We start from the raw sequence: 22,324 nt of genomic DNA, 5'->3' as shown, positions 1-22,324 counted from the left end.
TGACATTGGTTCAGCTTTCTAATGTTCTTTTGTTTTGACTTTATCTCCACAGCTTTAACAGCGTGCGTCAAGGAACACACATCTTGTTCCGTGAGTTCAGCTTTGTTCAAGCTACTCCTCATAACAGGGCATCTTTCCTTCGGACCTTCTGGAGGTGTTTCCGTACAGTGGGGAAGAATGGAGGCAAGTATTCTAGCATCTGCTGCTGTCCTGTTCCCTTGACATTGAAATCATCAGCGAGGCTACTGATGCAGTACAAATACTGACACTTCACAGTGTGTTCTAATGTTGTTAACAGGGAGACACCAGCACAGTTGCCTGTGGAATAGTTAATAAATGCTCACATTATGTGAAGTAATATAGGAGCACCTTGCTTCCAGTGCTGCTTCCATTACAGAACAGCATCTCAAGCAACACTCCGTCAGAGGGAGGATGTTGTGGGCCTGTGTGTGAGGATGTATAGACAAAAATAAAGTGCTGGAGGTTGGTGGATGGGAGCAGAGCAGCAGACCCAGAGATGGTTAGAATACAGGGTACGGCACATGAGGGCAGTAGGTGCTGAGATTATTGGGCAGTTGGGGTACCAAGAGCTTTGACTGAGAGCCCTGCAGGAGGTAGGGTCGTGTTGGGCTCTAGCATGGTGAGTTGTTGCTCAGTAGTGCTTACCTTGATGAAAGACTTTTCAGTCTCTCATGCTCTTGTGCATCACTTGTGTTTGTTGGGTTGTGTTTCTTGAGTTTTATTCCTCTGTTTCTTCCCACCTACCCCCACCTCCTTATTACTATATTTTACTGTATTTCAATTATTAAACTGGTTTTACCTCATCCCATGAGTTTTACCTTTTTCTGATTCTCCTCCTTATCCCACCAGGGCTGGGTAAAGGGGGAGTGAATGAGCGGTTGCTGCTGGGGTTAAACCACAACACCTACCCACAAGGAAAAAGTTCCAATGCCAAAATAGCTATTCAGCACTGTGCTGTCTTGTCTAACTATTCTTATACTGCACTCGGTATATTAGGTATTACAGAACTGGCCAGAGTTCAAAATAAACTCATGTAACTACATGCAACTAAAATTATGGGGTTTTAAGTTTTTAATTTAGTATTTTAAGCAAATATACTGAATGTTGCTGTACAAATGTGAATTTTGGTGGGGTTTTTTTTTCTATAAGCCTCACTTGTTTCAGGCTATTCGGCCTCACTTCTTGTTTTAGGGAGGACTAGGACCCTTTCTTAAGTGTGGATAAAACCTCATCTCCTGATTCAGCTTTGCAGCACTGCTCATGATGAATGGAGTTTGCAAGACTCTGAATAGCTATTGACTTTTTGACATATGCCATTAGATCCTTGGAAAGAAGACAATTGTAGTTCAACATGACAAAATCTGTAGTTAGCTGCTGAAGTGACTGACTGTGCTTCTGTATGGTACTAAGCTGACCAGTATGTAGTGAGGACATACCTGAGGTGAGGTCAGGTCATAGTCAGGAAAGATAAATTGTAGACTCCTAGAACATTCCTGTAGGAGAATTAGATTATAATAAAGAAGTCATTCACTAGAGCTGCAGGTGTCGGTAAATCTTGTTGACAAATTAAGAAGAAGCTATCTGATGGAAAGTACCCACTGCTGCACTTTCAATGCAGGTTTTCATCAGGCTTCATATATCTGGCATCTGATCTTAGCCAAATGATGGGCACCTGGATTTGTTGGAAAGAACTGAAGAGTATCTCACTCTCTTTTAGCAGTTTTATGTGAATATGGAAAAGGTTGTGGAAGAAAATGTAAACACCAAGGTACTTTGAAGGGGAAGAGGGAGCACAGGAGCAAAAGCTCAGGTGGATGTTGCTACTCTGTGGTTGTGGCCTTACAAGAGTTCATAGCAGCTTTCCAGTATCTGAAGGGGGCCTACAGGGATGCTGCTGAGGGACTATTCATTAGGGACTGTAGTGATAGGACAAGGGATAACGGGTTCAAACTTAAACAGGGGAGGTTTAGATTGGATATAAGGAAGAAATTCTTTACTGTGAGGGTGGTGAGGCACTGGAATGGGTTGCCCAGGGAGGTTGTGAATGCTCCATCCCTAGCAGTGTTCAAGGCCAGGTTGGACAAAGCCTTGAGTGCCATGGTTTAGTGTGAGGTGTACCTGCCCATGGCAGGGGGTTGGAACTGGATGATCTTAAGGTCCTTTCCAACCCTAACTATTCTATGATTCTATGTATTATTCAAAGTCCAGTGGCTGTGATTTTTAGTTTGAGCAAATGTGGCATGTTTACCTGTGTATATATACATTTGTATACATTTTCTTTTTACATTAACTAGAGACAGAAATGCATCACTTCAGAGAACTTCCTGTCTGTATTTTCATCTGCTCAGTCCAATTTCTCTGATTCTCTAGCAGTAATTACAGACTAGAACCTTTGTTTTAGTCATTTTGGGTTTATTTGCTATGGGATTATTTTCTGCTATGCTCATGTATAGGGGAACTTGGAACACTCATGGTCTGTTAAGAACTAAACTCATTTACTAAGAAACTGAATGTGTGCAACATGGTGGGTGAATTATGGTTATTACCACACTCGGGCATAGACTAGACATGGATTTCTTTCCTTGAAATACATTGCTTTTGGATGAACATGGGAAGGAATCATGTTATACAGCAAACAGCAGCATCCAGAAGTAAAATCATTGATGATCTGAACTGTAGAATGAGTTTCTTAATAGGAAAAAGTCAGACCAAGTGGTGCCCAGAGTAAGTAAGACTTTCACTGTGGAGCTTTCTTTAGAAGCATGGCTGGTTGTACATATTCCAATTGGATTATTCTAGAAGTTAGCTTTAAGTTGCTTCTTTATGATCACTGCAGTGGAACACAAGACCACATGTATGTATCAAATCAAAAACACGGACGCTTGCATGGAGTCATGAGTCTATGGGTAGTTTGTTGCTACAGCACCTCATTTTATAATGACACAATTTTGACCATCTAAACATTATATAATGTGCAGGATTTGGGTTTGTGGGGCAAGGTTTTGGTAATGAAGGAGTTATGGGGTGGCTTGTGTGAGGAGCTGCTAGAAGCTTTCTCCATGTCTGATAGAGCCAGTGATGGGCAGCTCCAAGATAGACGTGCTGCTGGCCAAGGCTGAGCCAATTGGCAGTGGTGGTAGTGCCCCTGTGACAATGTATTTAAGAAGGGGAAAAAAACCTCTGCTGTGCAACAGTAGCTGGAAGAGAGGAGTGAGAATACATGAGCGAAACAGCTCTGCAGACACCAAGGTCAGTGCAAAAGGAGGGCAGGAGGTGCTCCTGGCAATGGAGCAGATTCCCGTGCAGCCCATGATGCATGGTGAGGCAGGCTGTGCCCTGCAGCCCATGGAGGCCCATGGTAAGCAGATATCCACTCACAGAGGACCCCACACCAGAGCAGCGGGATACTGGAAGGAGGCTGTGACCCTGTGGGCAGCCTGCACTGGAGCAGGCTCCTGGCAGGACCTGTGGCCCCGTGGAGAGAGGAGCCCGCTCTGGAGCGGGTTTGCTGCAGGACTTGTGACTCCCATGGGGGACCCACGCTGGAGCTGTTCAGGAAGAACTGCAGCCCATGGGAAGGACTCATGTTGGATAAGTTCATGAAGGATTGTCTCCTCCATGAGCAGGGTTGCGCTGGTTATGCTGGAGCAGGGGAAGAGTGTGAGGAGTCCTCCATGTGGGGTAGAAGCAGCAGAGCCAACATGTGATGAGCTGACCACAACCCCAATTGCCCATGACAGTAATTGCTGAGTGAGCTTTCCCTGTTCTCATGTCAAACCACAAGCCTTCCATTGTATTTTCCCTGTCCAGCTGAGGAGGGAAGTGGTAGAGCAGCTTTGGTGGGTACCTGGCATCCAGCCAGGGCCAACCCACTACAGGGAGGTAAGTGAGTGATGGAGTCCTGGTGAGAAGTTCTGTTTATGGTTATCTTCTACTGTGCTACAGAGCATGGGACAAACAACCTGCTGGTTCTGAAGTTAGCAGTATAGTTTGGATTAACATTGGTATATGGCTTTTGAGACCTAAACTAGGATCTTTCTGTACTTGGTGCCCTGTGTCAGGTATATGGAGAGTTATTCATTGAATGCCATTTTATTTCAATGCAATTTCTATGTGCAGAAAAGAATGAAAGTATGCTCTTTGCCCTCTTTAGCAAGATTATGCTTTTTCCCAGTTTTCCCTCCTGTTCCTGGGCAGGGATTGCTCCGTGCTTCAGTATTGTCATGGATTTATGTCTGTGAAGAACTATGAAGGCATATTTATCTCCTCTCATCTAAAGCATTACATTCACTAACTTCCGTGTTTCTCAGGACGTTGCCAGCAAAGTGTTTACTGCCGTTTTCCCTTCTCATTTATGTTTCATTCCAGATTTGAACCTCAGTTTTAGGAGTGAGTGGTGGGTTTTTTCCTATCTGTGGAGGATGTGTTCCTGATAAACTGCATAAATGCTGGCTCCGTGCAGATATAGGTCAGCTTAATAAATGAGATCTTGCATCAAAGCTTGCACTCTGGCTGCAGGGAAGCAAGGGAGAATAAAATCAGAGATGTAAGAGGAGGCAATATCCTAGCTTACAGAAACTCACAGCCCCCCAGACAAACCAAACCCCCAATTTCCACTTCTGAGTGTTTCATTGGAGTCTTAGAAGAGCAGATGATGTCTCACCAGTGAGTAAGCTGATGGCTTCATTCGACTGCTAGTTGTTCCTCCTTGATGCAGGGAAATTCGCTGCTTTGTCTGTTAGTGCTGAAGTAACCATGCCTTGACTTGAAATATACACCTTGATCACCCAAGCAGAGGCATCAAGCCAGGAGTTCTCAAAGGGCCAATAAGAGAGAAATCTATTTGAACAGAAGCAATACTTAGATGTGACAATCCCTGTATGTGCAGAACCATGTAATGCTCTAGCATTACTGTTTCTCCTGGGAAACTACTGTAGATACTACTTTTCTTCTTAATTCCTTATTCTTTTGAATTACTGGGAAGTAGGGCTTCACAGAGAGTTCTTTACAGCTTTTATGTTCAATTTTCTTATGTTAGCCTGATACTTAATGTGTTCTAGTTACCGTGCCCTTTGTAACTGCTTTTGTTTGGAGGCTAGATTGATTTCTCCTTTTGTCTCCAAACAGCAAAGAAAAACAACTAGCTGCACTAAATGTGATAGTAACATAACACACTTCAAAAAGTAAAGAGAAAGTTTGTTGGTTTTCTCTTTTAAGAGGAGGATTTCTCTTTGGTGATGTGCTGGATGTTGTTTGTACAGGATTTTCCACTTGTTTTAGAAGATTAGCGAGATCCTTCCTTGTTTTCAAGTATGTATAAGCATATCTGGGATTCCATGCATTGGGAACACAATTAGGCTTATTTCAGAATGTGATTCCATGTCTGGGGTGGACTTCACCAAATTCCTTCTCTCCTGTAAACATTTAGCAGTGGCACACAACACCCATAGAGGTGGTTAGAGGACAACTTAGCTTTTCTGTTGAGAAGCACAGAGCATAATAGTCGGTTAGCAACAGATTTCTCCCAGAGGAAGGCAAAAATGACCAGAAGTCTTGTTTTCCCTCTGCTTCTGCTTAAATTGACCTCTTGGAATCTAGCTGACCTGCTCTTTTGAATTGTCTGTTCCTCAGGACTCTTTAATTAAAACTGTGCTTTCTCAGTTTAAACAGCCCCTGTAGAGTTCGGCTCTGAAGCTTCATAAGGTCAACATATGCCTCTCCCAACCCCCATGGCTTTCATGTCTTGTTGCTTCTCTGTTTTTAATTAAAAAGATTTTTTTTCTTCCTTAAATGCTTTCCAGCCAATTAGAGAAATTTTGCACTGAGAAACTTGTTCCAGGCCTGATGCATTGAGAAGTGAACAGAAAGCTCAGTCAGGACCATTGGCACTTTTTTCTAGAGCCCAAGCTTTCTTTAGTGCTTTTTAACAGCTTCCACCCTTTCACCCCCTCCCATTGCTTCGAGCAAAAATAGCTGCTGTTTGATACTGTTGATACAGCCCTGGAATGGTTCAACTCCAGATACAGGATCTTTTGCTTCTACTCGGGGGTGACTGTTACTTTATTTAGATGCACACAGCACTGAAGCATAGAACTGCTGGAGAAAGTATGTTGGATTATATGGGCTGAGGATACATTCTGCAGACTCTTACCCCTGCTTCAGACAAAAGTACTGAGCAAATACTGCTCATATTGAAGTAAAATCTTCTTCATAAACATATCTTGTTTTACACATTCATCACATGGGGTAATGGCTGCCTCTTTGCTTCTGCTCGCTTGAATTAGGGAATTGGAAGCCTGATTACTTTTGGAGCTTGTGGAAGAGAAGCTTACCCCAACCAAGCACACAATCTCTGTCACAGGAGTGGTATCTGTCCTGTGCTGAAATAATTCATTTAACATGGAGATTGAGAAGAGCAAGAAGGACCACTCTTTTCTTGAAAAATGCTGTTTTAATGCATGTTAAAATTACTTGAGGTTCCAAACCCCCTTCCCTCACTAGTGTAATTCTAATATTTCCACATGTAACTCTATATATTAAATTCCTCCCTGTTTTTTTACTCCCTCCCTTGTAAGCTGTTATAGCTTAGCCAGTCTCTGTTCAGTGAGATGAGTACAACAATACAGTGATGATTGCCACAAATGTCAGAATCTTCTGCTCTTTCCTTTTTGTTACTAAAACCAAATCAGATTTTTATACATATTATTGTAATAAAGTTGTTATGAATCAGTAAAGTCTCATAGTATATCCTAAAGATAATTAAGTTGTGTTTTTAATGCAGTGTTCTCTGGAAGGTCACTCTGCAGGGAAATAGCCTTGGCTGAAATGATTGATCTCCACTCTTTACTCACTTCTCAGTTCCTTTGCCCTGAAATTATAGCTGTTGCTGTTTATGATTTATTAACATAGCTCTGTCTGGAACCACTGATGACTGGAATGTCAGGACAAAGGATTCCTGAAGATGAGGAGAAATAAGTGGAGGATTTTAGAGATGGTGAGGTCTATCTGCAAGCATTGTAAGTTAAAACATCTGTGTTACATAGATCTAAAATGCATTGCAGTAATCATTTGTAGAAGTAGCAGCACATGGGGCAGTGTTCAGCTAGCCTCTCCCTAAATTCAGTCCATACTATTTTGTCAATGCAGTTTGTGAAATTAAATGCAGTCCACAGGAAGTCCTCCTTATCTAACCTGGTTTTGTTTGGTCAAGTCTTTCCCTCTACCCTACCCTATATTACAATTCATTTTCAGTTATATCTCTGAACATGCACCAGCTCATCTTAATTTCCAAATGTTTCTCCATATTCTAGATGTGCATCTCCCTAAATGTCCTTTTTTTGGAAAACCAATAAGTTTTTGTTTGTTTTCTAATGTTTTCTGGCTATATTGTGTGTTTTGAGAGTTCTTCACTGATTGTGTCATTGGCAAGTTAAATTACATGTTCTTTTTTCTCTCAGTTGAATGAAACATATAAATGAGCTTATGTACAGTGATCACTATTGCATTCTGCTAAGCAATTATCCAAAATTTGACTGGTAATTATTATTACCATTTGCTTTGCAGTCTTTTGGCCAGTTTCCCATCCCTATGACAGCATTCTTATGCAAAACAACCGAAATGGATTTTTTCAATTAAGACTGTTTTAGGTTTCAGTATGGCCCTGAAGAGTTTGTATTCTAAATTGTGGGGAAGTTCCCTGGAATAAAATTAGTTCTAAGCTGTGTGATCTGGGCTGGGACTCTGAATGCTCCATGTTTCTTATATTAAATGAAGTTGGCCTATCTTTTCTTTCACTTATGGCAGGTCTTGAGAGATGATCTGCATACTATGTATGCATAGGTGATCAGCCAGTAGAAGATCTATGAAGCATTAGCAGCATTAATTAAGATGGTTTATGACCTTTCTGGTCTACTGTTCAGCTTTAAATCTCATTTAAAAAGGCTTAAAAATCACAAGATTAAATCTTGTTTTCTTTTGATTCCTTATACTGTGAAGCTCACATCTGCTTTCAGACCCCTGTTGCTCTTAAATCTATCCCAAGATGTGAAAGTGCTGAACTGAGGAAAGAATTATCTTCATCCCTTTTCAGTGAACCATAAACCTTATTTCTCCTCATGTTGTTGGCTTGAAGTGTTTGTGTTGTGAAATGCAGCATTTATTTAGACAATCCAAGCTCAGTGTTGGCTTAGATTTCCACGATACAATTCAGCACTAACTCAAGATACTAGCTCGGGACCTGGAAGTTGCAGAGTTCTGTTTCTTCAACAGCAGCCTGAGATGAGTTGATCTATCTCAGCAGATCAGCTGACATATGGGAGTGTTGTTACAGTGCATCCATGTAACTCATTGCTGCAAAATAAACTCTGGCATCTCTGTGTTGAGCTACTGTGAGCAGTGTAGATGCAATCTAAGGAAGAGCACTATGACTAGAGAATGTGTGTTCCAGGTCAGTGTGAATAGAAGAGTAAGGACGCTCCTTTACACACATGCAATTAACTCCTCAAAGTGACCTAGGTGATAAGTGAAGTATTATCTACCTTTTAAAATGGCTATCTTTTTAAAGTACCTTTGTGCAGCTGCACAGATAAATCTCTGAACCAGTTTTCTTTGTGTCTTTATCCTCCCAGCTGCTTCTTACAGCTTTCCTCTCTGGTGGTCTTGTTATGTATAGTTTCCATCACTTCAAATTCAGTCCCTAGTTTCCTAAGTTAACCTGATTGATTTATATAGTGTGCTTCTAACTCTAGAGGCTGTGTCTCCGTCTATGGAGTTAAGCAGAGCTGACCTATAGCCAGAAGTTTTTTGCCTGTTTATTGATTGTGAATTTGAACAACTACACCATCTCACTTCCCTGTCATTTATTAGTTATACTTAAAACCAATTTTAAACTCAGTTATTCCAGTAAAATAAGCTTGGGAATGCCATTTATTTATCTGGAGGAACTGATTTTTTTCCCTGTGGTGTTAAAAGGACTGACATGAGCTGAATTTCTATTCTGTAGCAATGTTGCCAAACTCTTCCAGCAAACCTTTAGGCAAGTTGCTTACAAACTCCTTGTCTCTCAGGAAGTCCCTGCTCTGTAGCTGGTGCCATTCAGTATGTCCATGTTTGAATAAATGTGTGATGTTGAATTAGTTTAGTAGAACAGTACAGCTGTGCTTAGGTGTAGAAGTTTGTTCATCACTTTAAAGTCGCCTTGCCTCAATAAATGTCTGTAAGGCTGGTTTAAATCAGTATGATCAAGAATAAATGTGTTGTGTATGGTTAAAAGGATTGTTGGTTTATGCTGTTATGCACCTTTCAGAAATCCTAGATGAGTATCAGCAGAAGCAATCTGCATGCATGATTAGTACTTTGATATACTACTACTACTTTGTGGAATGGGGATAAGGTAGTACTTTACCTGTAATCCACAGATGAGTTATGAAATCTAGTCAGTAATATTTATAAGTTATTCTTGATCCATTTTGAATTTGTTGCAGGGACATGATGTGATAATGTACAGTCTGATGCCTTCCTTCATAAGATGATCTGAGAATGATTTGCCTTCCATGCTCTTAGTAAGCATGAATCTCATAACCTCCATTAGTACAATGGACCTTTCTCGAGCTTGGAGGAAGAGACTTGAATATCAACGAGGTCTTCTTGACGCCTTTTTCTCCCTAGAGCTATATCCCATGGCATTCTTCCAAGCAGATCTCTGAAAACATTGAAGCCTGCTCTCCTTAAATCCAGGGCTCTGGTCCTGCTTTTTGCCAGGTAGATAAATTCCTTAAAGCTTCTTGCAATGATTTTTCAGTTATAAAGACAAAGACATTAGAAATGCTTCAGGTGCAGGAAAAGCTTCCATAGAAGTTCACACCTTCCTAGACTTCAGTGTCAGCCAAGAACCACAAATCTGTAGGATAAAAGCTGGTGCTCATAGAGGTACCTGTCAAATCTTGTTTTCTCTGAGCTTTTCCTGCATTAAAGTCTAGTCCCAGAAGTGGTCAGGATTTATATCACCTGATATAGATTCCCCTGTAGAACTTGTGTATTATTTGTAACCTGGTGTTAGAATAAACAATAGTATCAAGGGGGGCTAGAGAGTACATGGAGTACTTAATAAACCTAAAGCAAACCAAACATTTGGAAAGAAACAAAGCTTTTTATTTCCTCTTTCTCATGCCCACTTTCCATGCTGCTAATAGGTAGTTCTTAATTTCTGCCAGCAGTGGCAAAGGGATTGCTGTGCTGTGCAAAGTTAGGGTGCAAAGCAGATACTAGTCAGCCTGATTAGGATATTAAACAGTTAACACTGCAGCTTTTTCATGGAAGAACGTTGTTTTCTGTCTACTCTGATTGGAAACTTCTTCTTTTCTCAAGCCCTTGACATGACTGAGCAATTGTAATTGTCCTAAAGGCACTGAGAAGTGTTTCATGTGTGCCTTTTGTGACGGACAGAACCTCAAATGTGATGTCTTTATTTCAGAATGATGATTAATCATGACACTTTTCTGCTCTCTGAGGATCTCCAGGTATTTTACAGATGCTAAGGAATGAAGCTTCCCCAAAACCTTGACAATATCAGTTTCACTTTACAGTTCTAGAAAGTGAAATGGAGAAATGAAGTGACTAGCTGAAGCTTACAGTGTCAGAGGTAAAATCAGGATATCTAGCCTTTTGATATTATGAATTCAGTTTTATATGCTAAATTTGTATTGTTCAGGCTTCTTTTACCATGAGACAAGTAGGAAAGCACACAAATGTTAGTATAAAGCAATATTGTTTAGATAAATGGTAAGAATCTGATATCTTTTTAGAAGTTTTGACAGTAATCTTTGCCTTAGAATAGCAGATCACTGCCTGACCTACATGGGATGATGTAGGATGCATTTTTAGTTGTTTTCAAGTTCAGTATTATAATCCGCTTTGCTACTTGCTTTTCTAGACAAAGTCTTATAGCAAGGTAACAGATGAGTTCACTTATGTCATCAGGTTCATCATCTCCATTGTAGAACCACATGCTCAGTATCACTTTCACACCAATACTTTGCTCTTTAGGAGGGGAAGGTAATTTCATGTGTGTGCATTAGTAATGTATATCCTCTTTGAAAGTACCTTGGCTTTTAAGCATTCTGGTATTTATCTGGTAACTGTAGCACTTAGAAAGCCAGTCTCGGTATAGAAGTTGCTAGCTTCTAAAGTAAAATTGGCATGTGATTTTCCCTTTTGAAGGATCTCAAAATAGCAACTATTTCATATGCTGGAGTATCTTCTTCATTCATCTTCCCTCATTGTAAAGTCAGAGTATTTCCCTTTTATATAGAGGTAGCAGTCTTTTGTTGTTTTTCCATAGCTTCAAAGTACTAACTAGTAGAGTCTTGTTCAAGCATGTTGTTCTTCAAGGGACCACCTTATGAAATAGCATACTGTTCTTCCCCCTTAGGTCCAGCCTGCTAGGCGAGTTGTAAAAGATTTCCTAAACACATCTGTTCCATGAAGGGCCATCTTCTGAGTCCTTTTATTTCAGTGGTGAAACTCGGCAGCCTAAAACCTGATCTGGTTATGTTACACTGTGCTGTTTATTTGGAAATACAGCCTTAAAAGCTGAGCTTTGGATCTCAAACCTAGCAAAGGGGAATCTTGGCCTTTGCTCCAAAGAGGCTGCTGTGGGAAAGTTGAGTATGTGCAGTGGTGAAGCTAAAGTTAGAGCTAAAGAATAGTGGCTGGAGCTTGTCCTCTGTGGCACCTCGGGTATGTCACGTCCTATGAGTATACAAGTTTGATGCCCAGACTAGAAATCTAGGTTTCATAGGCATCTTTGATAGCCAGCATAGAGTGACTAATGATAGAGCAGTTTTGAACACAGGGTCCTGTCCTCTTTCTATAGAAAGAGAGAAAGATTCATTCTCTTTCTCTCTAGTTATTATATAGGAGTTTAGGTAGAGCAGCCTTTTCATCAAGGATCGAAGTTTGATGCCTGAAGTTAGGCAGCATAAAAATTACCCTTCCACTGTGCATTTCAAACATGTGCTATTCTACAGAATAATACATTAAATCCTTAGCAGAATGTGTCTTTCTAATGAGGCTGTGTTATTGCATTTTAGTTTGACACCCAGTATTCTGTAATGTTCATGAATAAACCTTTTAGGAAAGCTTCTGTTTCCGTGACTCTTTTCTTTCCTTTCCTTATAGATCTTCTACAACTTTTGTGTTTGAAGTATCCGTTAAGCAAAGCAAAGCAAAATGAATGCTGTATTAAATCTTATTAAACTAGAGGAGTTAAACAAATCAATAGACACTGAAATCAATTTTGTAATCTCCTGAAGTACTTCCCTTGAATTCTAGCTAAGACATATTGCAGAACTAATATTGAAAGAAAAAAAAAAACCCTAGTTAAATGCTATTTATCTGTTTCTCAGAAAGCAAGCACTGCCAGCTGTAGCAGGCGGACACCAAGTGCCCACCAAAGCTGCTCAATCTCTCCCCCTCCTCACCTGGACAGGGGAGAGAAGATACAATGACAGGCTCATGTGTTGAGATAAGGACTGGGAGAGATCACTCAGCAGTTACTGTCATGGGCAAACCAGACTTCCTTGATAGGGAAGAGGTTCTTTACTGTGAGGGTGGTGAGGCACTGGAATGGGTTGCCCAGGGAGGTTGTGAATGCTCCATCCCTGGCAGTGTTCAAGGCCAGGTTGGACAGAGCCTTGGGTGATATGGTTTAGTGTGAGGTGTCCCTGGCCATGGCAGGGGGGTTGGAACTGGATGATCTTAAGGTCCTTTCCAACCCTAACTATTCTATGATTCTATGATTTTGTGATTTGACTTGGGGAATATTAATTTCATTTATTGCCAATCAAATTAGAAGAGGGTAATGAGAAAGAAACCCAAATCTTAAATCACCTCCTCCTCCCTTCTTCCAGAGCTCAACCTCACTCCCAATTTCTCTACCTCCTGACCAGCACAGGGGGAGAGGGAATGAAGTTGTGGTCAGTTCATCACATTATGTCTCTGCTGGTCCTTCCTCCTGAGGGGAGGACTCCTCACACTCTTCACCTGCTCCAGCATGGTCTCCCTCCCATGGGAGACAGCCCTCCATGGACTTCTCCAGCATGGATCCTTCCCATGGGCTGCAGTTCTTCATGAACTGCTCCACTGTGGGCTCCTGTCTCCATGGGTCCACAGGTTCTGCCAGGAGCCTGCTTCAGTGCAGGTTTCTCTTGGGGTCATAGCCTCCTTTGGCATCCCCCTGCTCCAGTGTGGGGTCCTGCATGGGCTGCAGGTGGTATCTGCTCCACTATTAGCTGCCATGCACCACCTGGAGCAGCTCCTTCCTCTTCTCCTTCACTGGCCTTGGCACCTGCAGAGCTGTTAGTTTCACACATTCTCACTCCTTCCTTCCAGCTGCTGTTGACCAGGATTTTTCCCTTTTCTTAAATACATTATCCTAGAGGTGCTACCACTGTTGCTGATGGGTTCATGAGCTCAGCCTTGGCCAGCAGCAGTCGATCTTGGAGCTGAATGCTATTTGCTCTATCACACATGGGGAGAAATCATCTAACAGCTTCTCACATAAACCCCCCCACACCCCGTAACCCTCCTCCTACCAAAACCTTGCCATGCAAATGCATTGCCCAGATGCAGCAATCAAACATTTTCCCTTTCTGAGAGAAGCAGGTTTTTAAAGAAGTAATACAGCAACTGAGAACTTTGTTCGTTATTTCTTTTGGCTTTCTCTGTTACAAGAATGTATCTGCAGCATCTGTCTGTACACCCCTGCATGCACACACAGCCTGTAGCTTTGTTTTGTAAGGTGGTCTGCTGATTTAAAATAAGATTAGTTCTTGTGTACTCAAAATACTATGTCTGATAATAGGCATGCTCTGGGTTTGTATAAAGTGAATCTGTAGGCAAATAGTTGATGCTGAGTAGGATTTTGGCATTTTATTGTTGATGCCATGTAGGTGATGTAAGCATTTTCTTCCTTTCTCTACTCTCCTTGTTGTACTGTGCTGCAGCACATGTGGGACAAGCAGAGAAATTCAAAGTGGCAATTCCTGAATCCTGATCCTGCTAATCTGTGTCTTGGGCAAATCACTTAATCTCAATGTACCTTCATTTCTCTATTTATAACCTGGAGTTACACCTGTTTGATTAGATTAAGCAGTCATTCTGCATACAAGTTTTGGCTGGATAGGTAAAACTGAGACTACTTAAACATCTGTATAAATCAAATTTGATGGAATCAAGGCCTTAAGGTACTCTCACATTTTTGTTAGTGGTAAGCAGTTAATTTTAGACAGATGCATGTAAACTTCCTTGCAGCTTCTTTCCATTAAAATAACTCTTTTTTAAATACACAAAAAAGAGCAAGTAAACTGGTGTAAGTACTTGAAATTTAAAACCTTTAATATCAAAACCCTTTAATGTCTTCCTTTTCTTCCCCATCCTCCTCTTCTCCTCCTCATTTCCCAATTCAGACTCAGAAGATTTTTCCTATGGGAATTTTTCTGCCTTTTAGCAGTTCTTCAGATGGTATTAAAATCAGTTCTGGAGGAAGGAAGGAAGGAACAACTTTATGATAGGTAGAACTGGATTTCAAAAGCTATATCTATTCATGTGAAAGCTAACCAGACCTGCGGGGAGGAAATATGAAAGTGGTGGCTCTGTTTGTTGTGGTTTGGTTGCAGAAGGTTATCACACACATGCAGGAGATTGTACACAATCATCTTGAGCTGTCTCAGACCCAGCATAGTTGCAGCAGAGGGTGAGGTGGACCATTGATTTTAGCCAGATAGTTAAATTCTGTTGCTTTGCCTTAACACTTTGCTTCCTCTCTTTGTATTTGAGCATTTGCAAATATGTAATAAATCAGGTGTTGTTCAAATACATCTCATATTTAACTCGTGGATATTTGGTTGATTCTATTTCTGATTGATACAAATTGAACATATTAAAAATGTAAAAACTTAATTTATGAGTGTGGCATTGTACAAGCAAATTAATCCTAATTGCTTTTTCTTTTCTGAGCATTTCTTCTGTAATACGGATATAGATAGAAAAGCATTTTACCACTCTGCAGGGCACAGACCTCAGTACTCAATTGCTAAGGAATGGTTCTCAGGTATTTTGAGAAGAGGCTTAGGAAAGCATCAAATTAATCTGGTATTTCAGGCAGCCTCGAAACACTGGATATTTGCTTGCTAGTAAGTTAACTCCTGGAAAAAAGTTTATTTGACTTGTAAGACAATATGCAGGTGATGTAGCAAAAAGAATTTACATGACTCCTAAAGTTACACAACAGTAATCAATTTGGAACCAGAATGTAGTAGTAGTTGACTGTAGAGAAGCCTGAATCATCAGGAAGTTAGCTGTGTCATCAAACATATTCCTTTAACCAAGCCTGTGTGGAACATAGAATTTTAGAATCCTAGAATAGTTAGGGTTAGAAAGGACCTTAAGATCATCCAGTTCCAACCCCCCTGGGACCCAGGGACACCTCACACTAAACCATATCACCCAAGGCTCTGTCCAACCTGGCCTTGAACACTGCCAGGGATGGAGCATTCACAACCTCCCTGGGCAACCCATTCCAGTGCCTCAGCACCCTTATAGTAAAGAACTTCTTCCTTATATCCAATCTAAACTTCCCCTGTTGAAGTTTGAACTCATCACCCCTTGTCCTGTCACTACAGTCCCGAATGAAGAGTCCCTCCCCACTATCCCTATAGCCCCCCTTCAGATACTGGAAGGCTGCTATGAGGTCTCCACGCAGCCTTCTCTTCTCCAGGCTCAACAGCCCCAACTTTCTCAGCCTATCTTTGTATGGGAAATGCTCCAGTCCCTGATCATCCTTGTGGCCTCTTCTGGACTTGTTCCAACAGTTCCATGTCCTTTTTATGTTGAGGACACCAGAACTGTACACAATACTCCAAGTGAGGTTATAGCCAGAAGTTATTCTAAAACCTTTTGTTTCAGACAAGCAAACCAGAATAAATCCAGGATGAAATAACTTCTACTTATGCACAAGAGCTGATTTAAAGAAAATATCAAGAGAGTTCTCTTCAAAATACTGAGATTTTGAGTTACTAGGGTATCTGGGAGGGACTTTTCTGCTCTTCAGGAGCCTTGTTCAGATAACTTTAAACATGAAAGGGTTTCAAGGTAAATGCAGATATGACAGATATTATTATCCTTGAGCCCTAAAGAAATGTTAGCATTCTAGTTGCCTTCTGTGATGATTTGGAGGAGAAACAACAAATAAGCAAGGCAAACACACTGAGAGGTAGTAGTAAGTAAAAGCATCTTACAGAAAGTACTTTAGATTCAGTCTCTGATATTGACTTCCACTTGCTGCAACTGGAGCTTCTTGGGACTTGAATGCCACTGGAGTGCCATGTAGGCTGCTGCTTTTTCTGCACAAAGATTTATTTTCCCTTTGCTGAGTGATGTCCAGATCTACTCAGTGATGTTCTGTCATTTCACGACTTCTGTACTGATTTTTTTAAGCTTATTTTTAACTTGGATCTCTTTTGTTACCAGATTTCTAACACAGCTGCTCAAGCAATTGGTTTGGCAAACAAAGAGCAGTGAACTGTGACAGCCAAAGTGGAGGTGGAAAACCATCAGCTTTGCTACTGAAGAAATAGATATTGCACCTTCAGTGTACAAACTGAAACATACCTGATGAAACATGTACCCTGTTGTACTGAATGCTAAGTGTGTTTCAGCTCATTCTTAGAACTATAAACATGATCATTGTCAAGGTATCCTTTAGTGCTCGTCTTTTACAGCTTTAGCATGTGACTTCCGTGTTTGAGTGCCAAAAGAAGTCTGGGGATCACTAAATCATCACAGTTCAATTGGTTCTTAATGCATTTGTGTACCCACTTCACTGCAAGCTTTGGATGCACTGAATAGATGTATTCTGATAAAACTACAGCATGCAATCCCCTTGCTTTCCAAGTGGTGTCAAGTGATTTGGAAAGGCCCAGCAGCACTATTATGATTGGCTTCACTGGTTTTGAAGGAGTTTCAAAATTCTTGAGGATTTTAAGTTTGTCCTTGTTGAAAAACAAAATCAGGATCCCAGAATGTTTTATCCGAGTCACAGGGGAGGTTGAAGAAGCTGCCCTGTAACTGCATTATCTGCATAGGTTGTGTCTAGTGTGGAGATGATGGTGTTCTACTAAAGATGTTTTTCTTGGTTTAGGGCTGGAAGCATGGTAGAATGTATTATTGCTTAATGCATCCACCTTCAATTCTAAGTGCACATAAGGCAGGATAGAGCCCAGAAGAGCACTCATTTTCTGGCAGTTGAGTGTCTAAATGTGTACCTTTTGTTGATGAAACAGCTTAGTATCTGTGAGTTCAGATGTCTGAGTAACTGGCAGCTGGGTCTTCTCGCTGTAGAATTGCAGGCATTCTTCTCGTATCATACTATCCTCCCTTGCATTCCCTCTCGTTGGCTTCAGTCCTTCCCTGAAATCTTCTCTTTCAAGGGCAGAGCCTGCCAAGGGTGGGTTGGCAAGAAGAGCAAATTCTCTCTCTGAAGAGCTGGTGTCACTCATTAGCATGTGAGAAGAGCGGTTGTAAATAAACAACAAATTATGTTGAGTTCTGTGTAGTATTAATTCTAGTAACGTAGACAAGGGCATGCAGCTGGCTGGATAAGGTAGAAATACCATTATTGTTTAGAAAGAACTGATCCCTGTACCCAGTGAAATGCTTGCCACCTTATCCCAGAAGCCTTATTGTACCTAGAACAACTGGTGCTATCCTTATCTGAGCATTTCCAAGAGTCTCCTTGGTTCTTTTAGTTGATCTCAACAGATGAAAGAGAACCATGAAAGTACATGTGCGTGTCCTGTAGAGTTGTTCAATATTCAGTTAATCCCTCTGGCCTGTAATGCATTTTATGATCCCACATTGTACCTTTAATACAAATAAAGGGAATATACATGACTCTGTGTTCCACCACACAGTGTAAATGGGTTGCTCAGGGCAAGATGGAATAGCGCAAGCTGAAACCTGTTCTTTTAGAGATTGTACTTTCACTCCCTTGAAAGCAACATAATTTGTCTTTCTTTACATTCAGTTTTAAAATGGCTTTAAAACCAGACTACCGTGCTTCATGTGGCTATGAAACATTTATAGTTGATTTATCCCACTTCACAGTGGAAAAGGCTTCAGCTCAGTGTTTAAGAGAAGGATATCCTAGTGATGCAGTTTGTTGTGGTAAGAGCAGGAAAAAGAAACCTATTCTGGTCATTTGCCTAAGATAAATCACAAACTGAAGCTGTTGTCTTCTCTGATTTGAATGCATTTGAGTCTTTACTAACGCCTTCATTAAAGCTGCAGTACCACGTCAGCATAACCTGGTCTAATTGCTGGCTAGTGAGATACTGCCTTCTCACATCCTTCTGAGGGCAGCTCCAGCACTTGTCTGATCCTGTGCTGATCTGTCTCAGCATGCTAAACTGGCAGAAAACAGTTCAGTACCTCTGCTGTTGGAGTTAGTTTTCTGGCACAATAGCACTTTGAACTGCACCAGTGCCAGGGCACACAAGAGGTGAGATGCAAAGTGTGGTGCTTTGCAAGCATGGCCAAACTCAAATCACCTAGCAGTTTATCAGAGCAAAAATCCACTGTTGACAAACCTAGCCTTAAATACAGGTCATATTGCTTTGTACTGATACTTGGCCCAGTTTAATTAGGTAATATAATGAGTAGACTAATATTTTGTGTTAAAACCTCCTTTAGAGAGTAATACACTTGCCGAGTTTATAGCTAGAAAGAACCATTAGGTCATAGAGCGTGACCTGTATAGCACATCATTAAACTTCACTTAGTTACACCAGTATTGAGCCAAAACACTTTAGTCCAACTGAATTTGCATATCTTCCAGAAGGGCATTCAGGTTTGATTAAGTCATGTGATCCTGAAGGGGCCGAAGGGCCCCTGGGAATAAGAGCAGGAGGAAGCAGTCAGCCGGTGCTGCCAGAGCAATTAGACTGGCTCACAGCCCGGTCCCCATGAAGCACTGAGGTTTCATGACAAGGGGGGCTGCTGGAAATAGCCTGCTCTCGGACACTGTCCCCGTGTGCTCGCCCATGCTTTAGCACAGGAAGAGGCAGGGAGCCTGATGTGAAGTTCTGCAGGCATGTGGTAGGTAGGGTGGCCCTTGTGTGTGCTGCACGCTGCTGTGTGAAAACAATCAATTGTAAAGACTGCTTGAGATGATAAAAGGGCCAGGTGAGAAAGAAACTGTCCTGACAGGGGAGGAAGGTTGTTTATTTGATAGGTTTTTGAAGGTCTGTGAGGCAGGTTTTGTAAGAACATGAAGCACTTGATTCCATTTCAATTCTCACCATCATTCCTGAGTTGTGGCTATTTCAGACTGGTAACTGGTAACTCAGCCTCTCTGCTTCCCATTGCTGTGATTACTCATCTGAGGACCATATTATTCTCCTGATTACCTTATTCCGAGCATTTGTGGTCACATTGCTTTCCAGTTGTCTTCATAGAAGCTACTTACACAGGTGTAGCCCTCTGCATTCTTTGTTTCTAGATGTAGTATTTCATGTATGGGGATACTCTAAGCTAGATGTGAGACAGTATGTCAGTGAGGATTTTTTATGTTACTACTCAATCCTTTTAACTTTCTGGTGTTGTCTGAGTTTCCATATGGCTCACAAATGTTATCATGAATTCCTGTTCTTTCCTAGGCCAGTAATTGAAAAATTGATTCAGAATGTAGAACTACGGGGGTATTCTTGGGGATCCCAGGAGAAACACACATCCTAATTGTGATTCCTCATCCTTGTTTTGAGCTGTGACAGTTATCTTGTTAATGTGTTTGGTGGTCATTTTGAGTAATTCAGTTTTTTACTCATAGCACTGTTCACTATGAAGTGTAGTATCTCTTAAAGCCTAGCTGTTACTTGATATTTTTTTACATCTAGACTTACATCCCCAATTGAAAAGATTACTTAATTCACAAAGAAATATTTTTTCCTTGTTGATAAATATTAGAATCATGGAATCACGGAATGGTTTGTGTTGGAAGGGAACTTAAAGCTCATCCAGTCCCAGCCCCCTGCCATAGGCAGGGACACCTTCCACTGGAGCAGGTTGCTTCAAGCCCCTGTGTCCAACCTGGCCTTGAACATTGCCAGGGATGGGGCAGCCACAGCTTCTCTGGGCACCCTGTGCCAGCGCTCAGCACCCTCACAGGGAAGAACTTCTTCCTAATGTCTAATCTAAAACTCTCCTCTTTTACTTTAAAGCCATTCCCCCTTGTCCTGTCCCTACACGACTTTATAAAAAGCTCGTCTCAACATTTCTTTTGGTCCCTTTAGGCACTGGGAGCAGCTCTAAGATCTTCCTCCTCTTCTCCAGGCTGAATAGCCCCAGTCAACCAATGTAACCAATGAAGGCCAATATTCCCTGTCTGAATATTTTATTTGGGAATACGATGTAGCTGGCCATGTACAGATGCCTCAAGTATCTCAACTGATGGCAGCACTTCAGGCTTTATTTTGACCTCATCCTTGCACTCATTGATGTACTGCATGCTCTTGCTTGTAGCCACTTCAGTCATAGTAAGCCCCTGCTCTTACACTTTTTAAGTGCTAATGCAATTCCATTTTTTTTCCTAGTCCTGTGAAATTTCCCAGGTGTTTCAGACTTGGAAAATGAATTCTCAGCAGTGCCGAGAGCTCCTCAGCCAACCCCCTTCAAAACCCTGACAGAAATTACGAACATCTGCTTTTAATATTTGAATATGTTAAGTACCACTCCACTGCTGACATCTCCCCGAATTATCTCTGAAATGGAAAATGGTTTGGATTATGCAGAGAAAGAAGGATGACACATCTTACATGAAATACCTTACATTAAATACAGCGCACACTTCTTCTGAACACCACTTTATTTTTCTCCCCATGGAGGAAAATGTCAAGAGCACTATCATTACTACGTTTTACTCCTGATATGCATATCATTAACTCGAGGGGTTTGTCCCATGTTTCTTTTTACCTCTTTCATTTGGTTTCCCTTTCCAGCTCTCTGTAAATTCCTGGCTTCTCACCATCATTCACTGTTATCAGCAGGCTCTGTTTTACATGGCATTATTTTTTTACTGCTTGGGAGTTTATGAAAGATATCTATGCTAATACTAGACGAGTTTTACTTGAATCTTCCAGTTGAGATATATCAGAAAGGTAGTTAAAATGTTGTCACTGTTTGGCAGAGAACTTAATCTTGCCTCTTATTTGAATTTCATCTTGGGTAGGCTGTGTGCCTTTTGGAAAGGAAAATATGTGACATTCCATCCAAATAAAGCATAATACAGAAATCAGTCAATAAAGATGTTTGGCACCACTGTGACAAAGAGATTTGTATGCAAGAATTAGAGATGTTATGAAGAAACTAGGAAAAATGCCATAGTAATATAAAGCTTAAGAATAGTATTTGCATAATGGAGGAAATGATGGTATAATTTATCCAGGCTTGAGGTCAATAAAGTTTTCTGCATGTTCCTAATTTTAACATTTGATGACATTTACAATGCTTACCCGTACAAATATAATGTCATGGTTTTAAATGGCTTTTCCTTGGGGTTTTCTTTTGAGATAAACAAGATCCTCCACTACTGGAATAAGTGATTAATACTAACAGTTTTCCTATGCCATGTGCTGAGCATAGAATCATAGAATAGTTAGGGTTGGAAAGGAGCAAAATCCCTTCATTTTATTACCTGACCATGAAGTTAGGTAAAAGCTTGGACTAAGCCTTGTTCTATTCTTTGCATGACTTCGAAAACATCTCAAGGTGTAAACAGGTAAAATTTCAGTTTGAAACAGGAAATTGTGTCATAGGATGAAAATGTCAGTACTTGGGCAGTGCTCTACAGTTTCTGTAAGAGTTTTTTTATCTCTAAACAGGTTGATATCTGCTCATCTTTATTCTAGTGAGTGAAAAAATAGATTTATAAACTATGAAGATCCAAAAGCAGGTCTTTCATAGAACCATACCCCCTGCCATGGGCAGAGACACCTTCCGCTAGAGCAGGTTGCTCCAAGTCCCTGTATCCACCCTGGCCTTGAACACTGCAGGAATGGGGCAGCCACAGCTTCTTTGGGCACCCTTGTGCCAGAGCTTCACCACCCTCACAGTAAAGAACTTCTTCCATATATCCATTCTAAACTTCCCCTGTTTAAGTTTGAACCCATTACCCCTTGTCCTATCACTACAGTCCCTAATGAAGAGTCCCTCCCCAGCATCCCTATATCCCCACTCCAGATACTGGAAGGCT

At 41.1% G+C, this 22,324-nt stretch overlaps 1 protein-coding gene across 2 annotated transcripts in view; it reads left to right on the top strand.

Annotated features, from left to right (window-relative positions):
- CSTPP1 (centriolar satellite-associated tubulin polyglutamylase complex regulator 1) overlaps nt 1-22,324 on the top strand; it is an 86,445-nt gene that overhangs the window by 29,229 nt on the left and 34,892 nt on the right. For both annotated transcript variants that reach the window (XM_031053582.2, XM_031053583.2), the window contains exon 3: nt 53-183. In XM_031053582.2, coding sequence (XP_030909442.1) covers nt 53-183 — 131 coding nt within the window. The remainder of the gene's footprint in view (nt 1-52; nt 184-22,324) is intronic.

Source organism: Melopsittacus undulatus, chromosome 4 (assembly GCF_012275295.1).
Source record: "Melopsittacus undulatus isolate bMelUnd1 chromosome 4, bMelUnd1.mat.Z, whole genome shotgun sequence".
NCBI classification, from domain to species: domain Eukaryota; kingdom Metazoa; phylum Chordata; class Aves; order Psittaciformes; family Psittaculidae; genus Melopsittacus; species Melopsittacus undulatus.
Note: the sequence above shows the minus strand (reverse complement) of the source record. Positions and strands in the feature narration are given on the sequence as shown.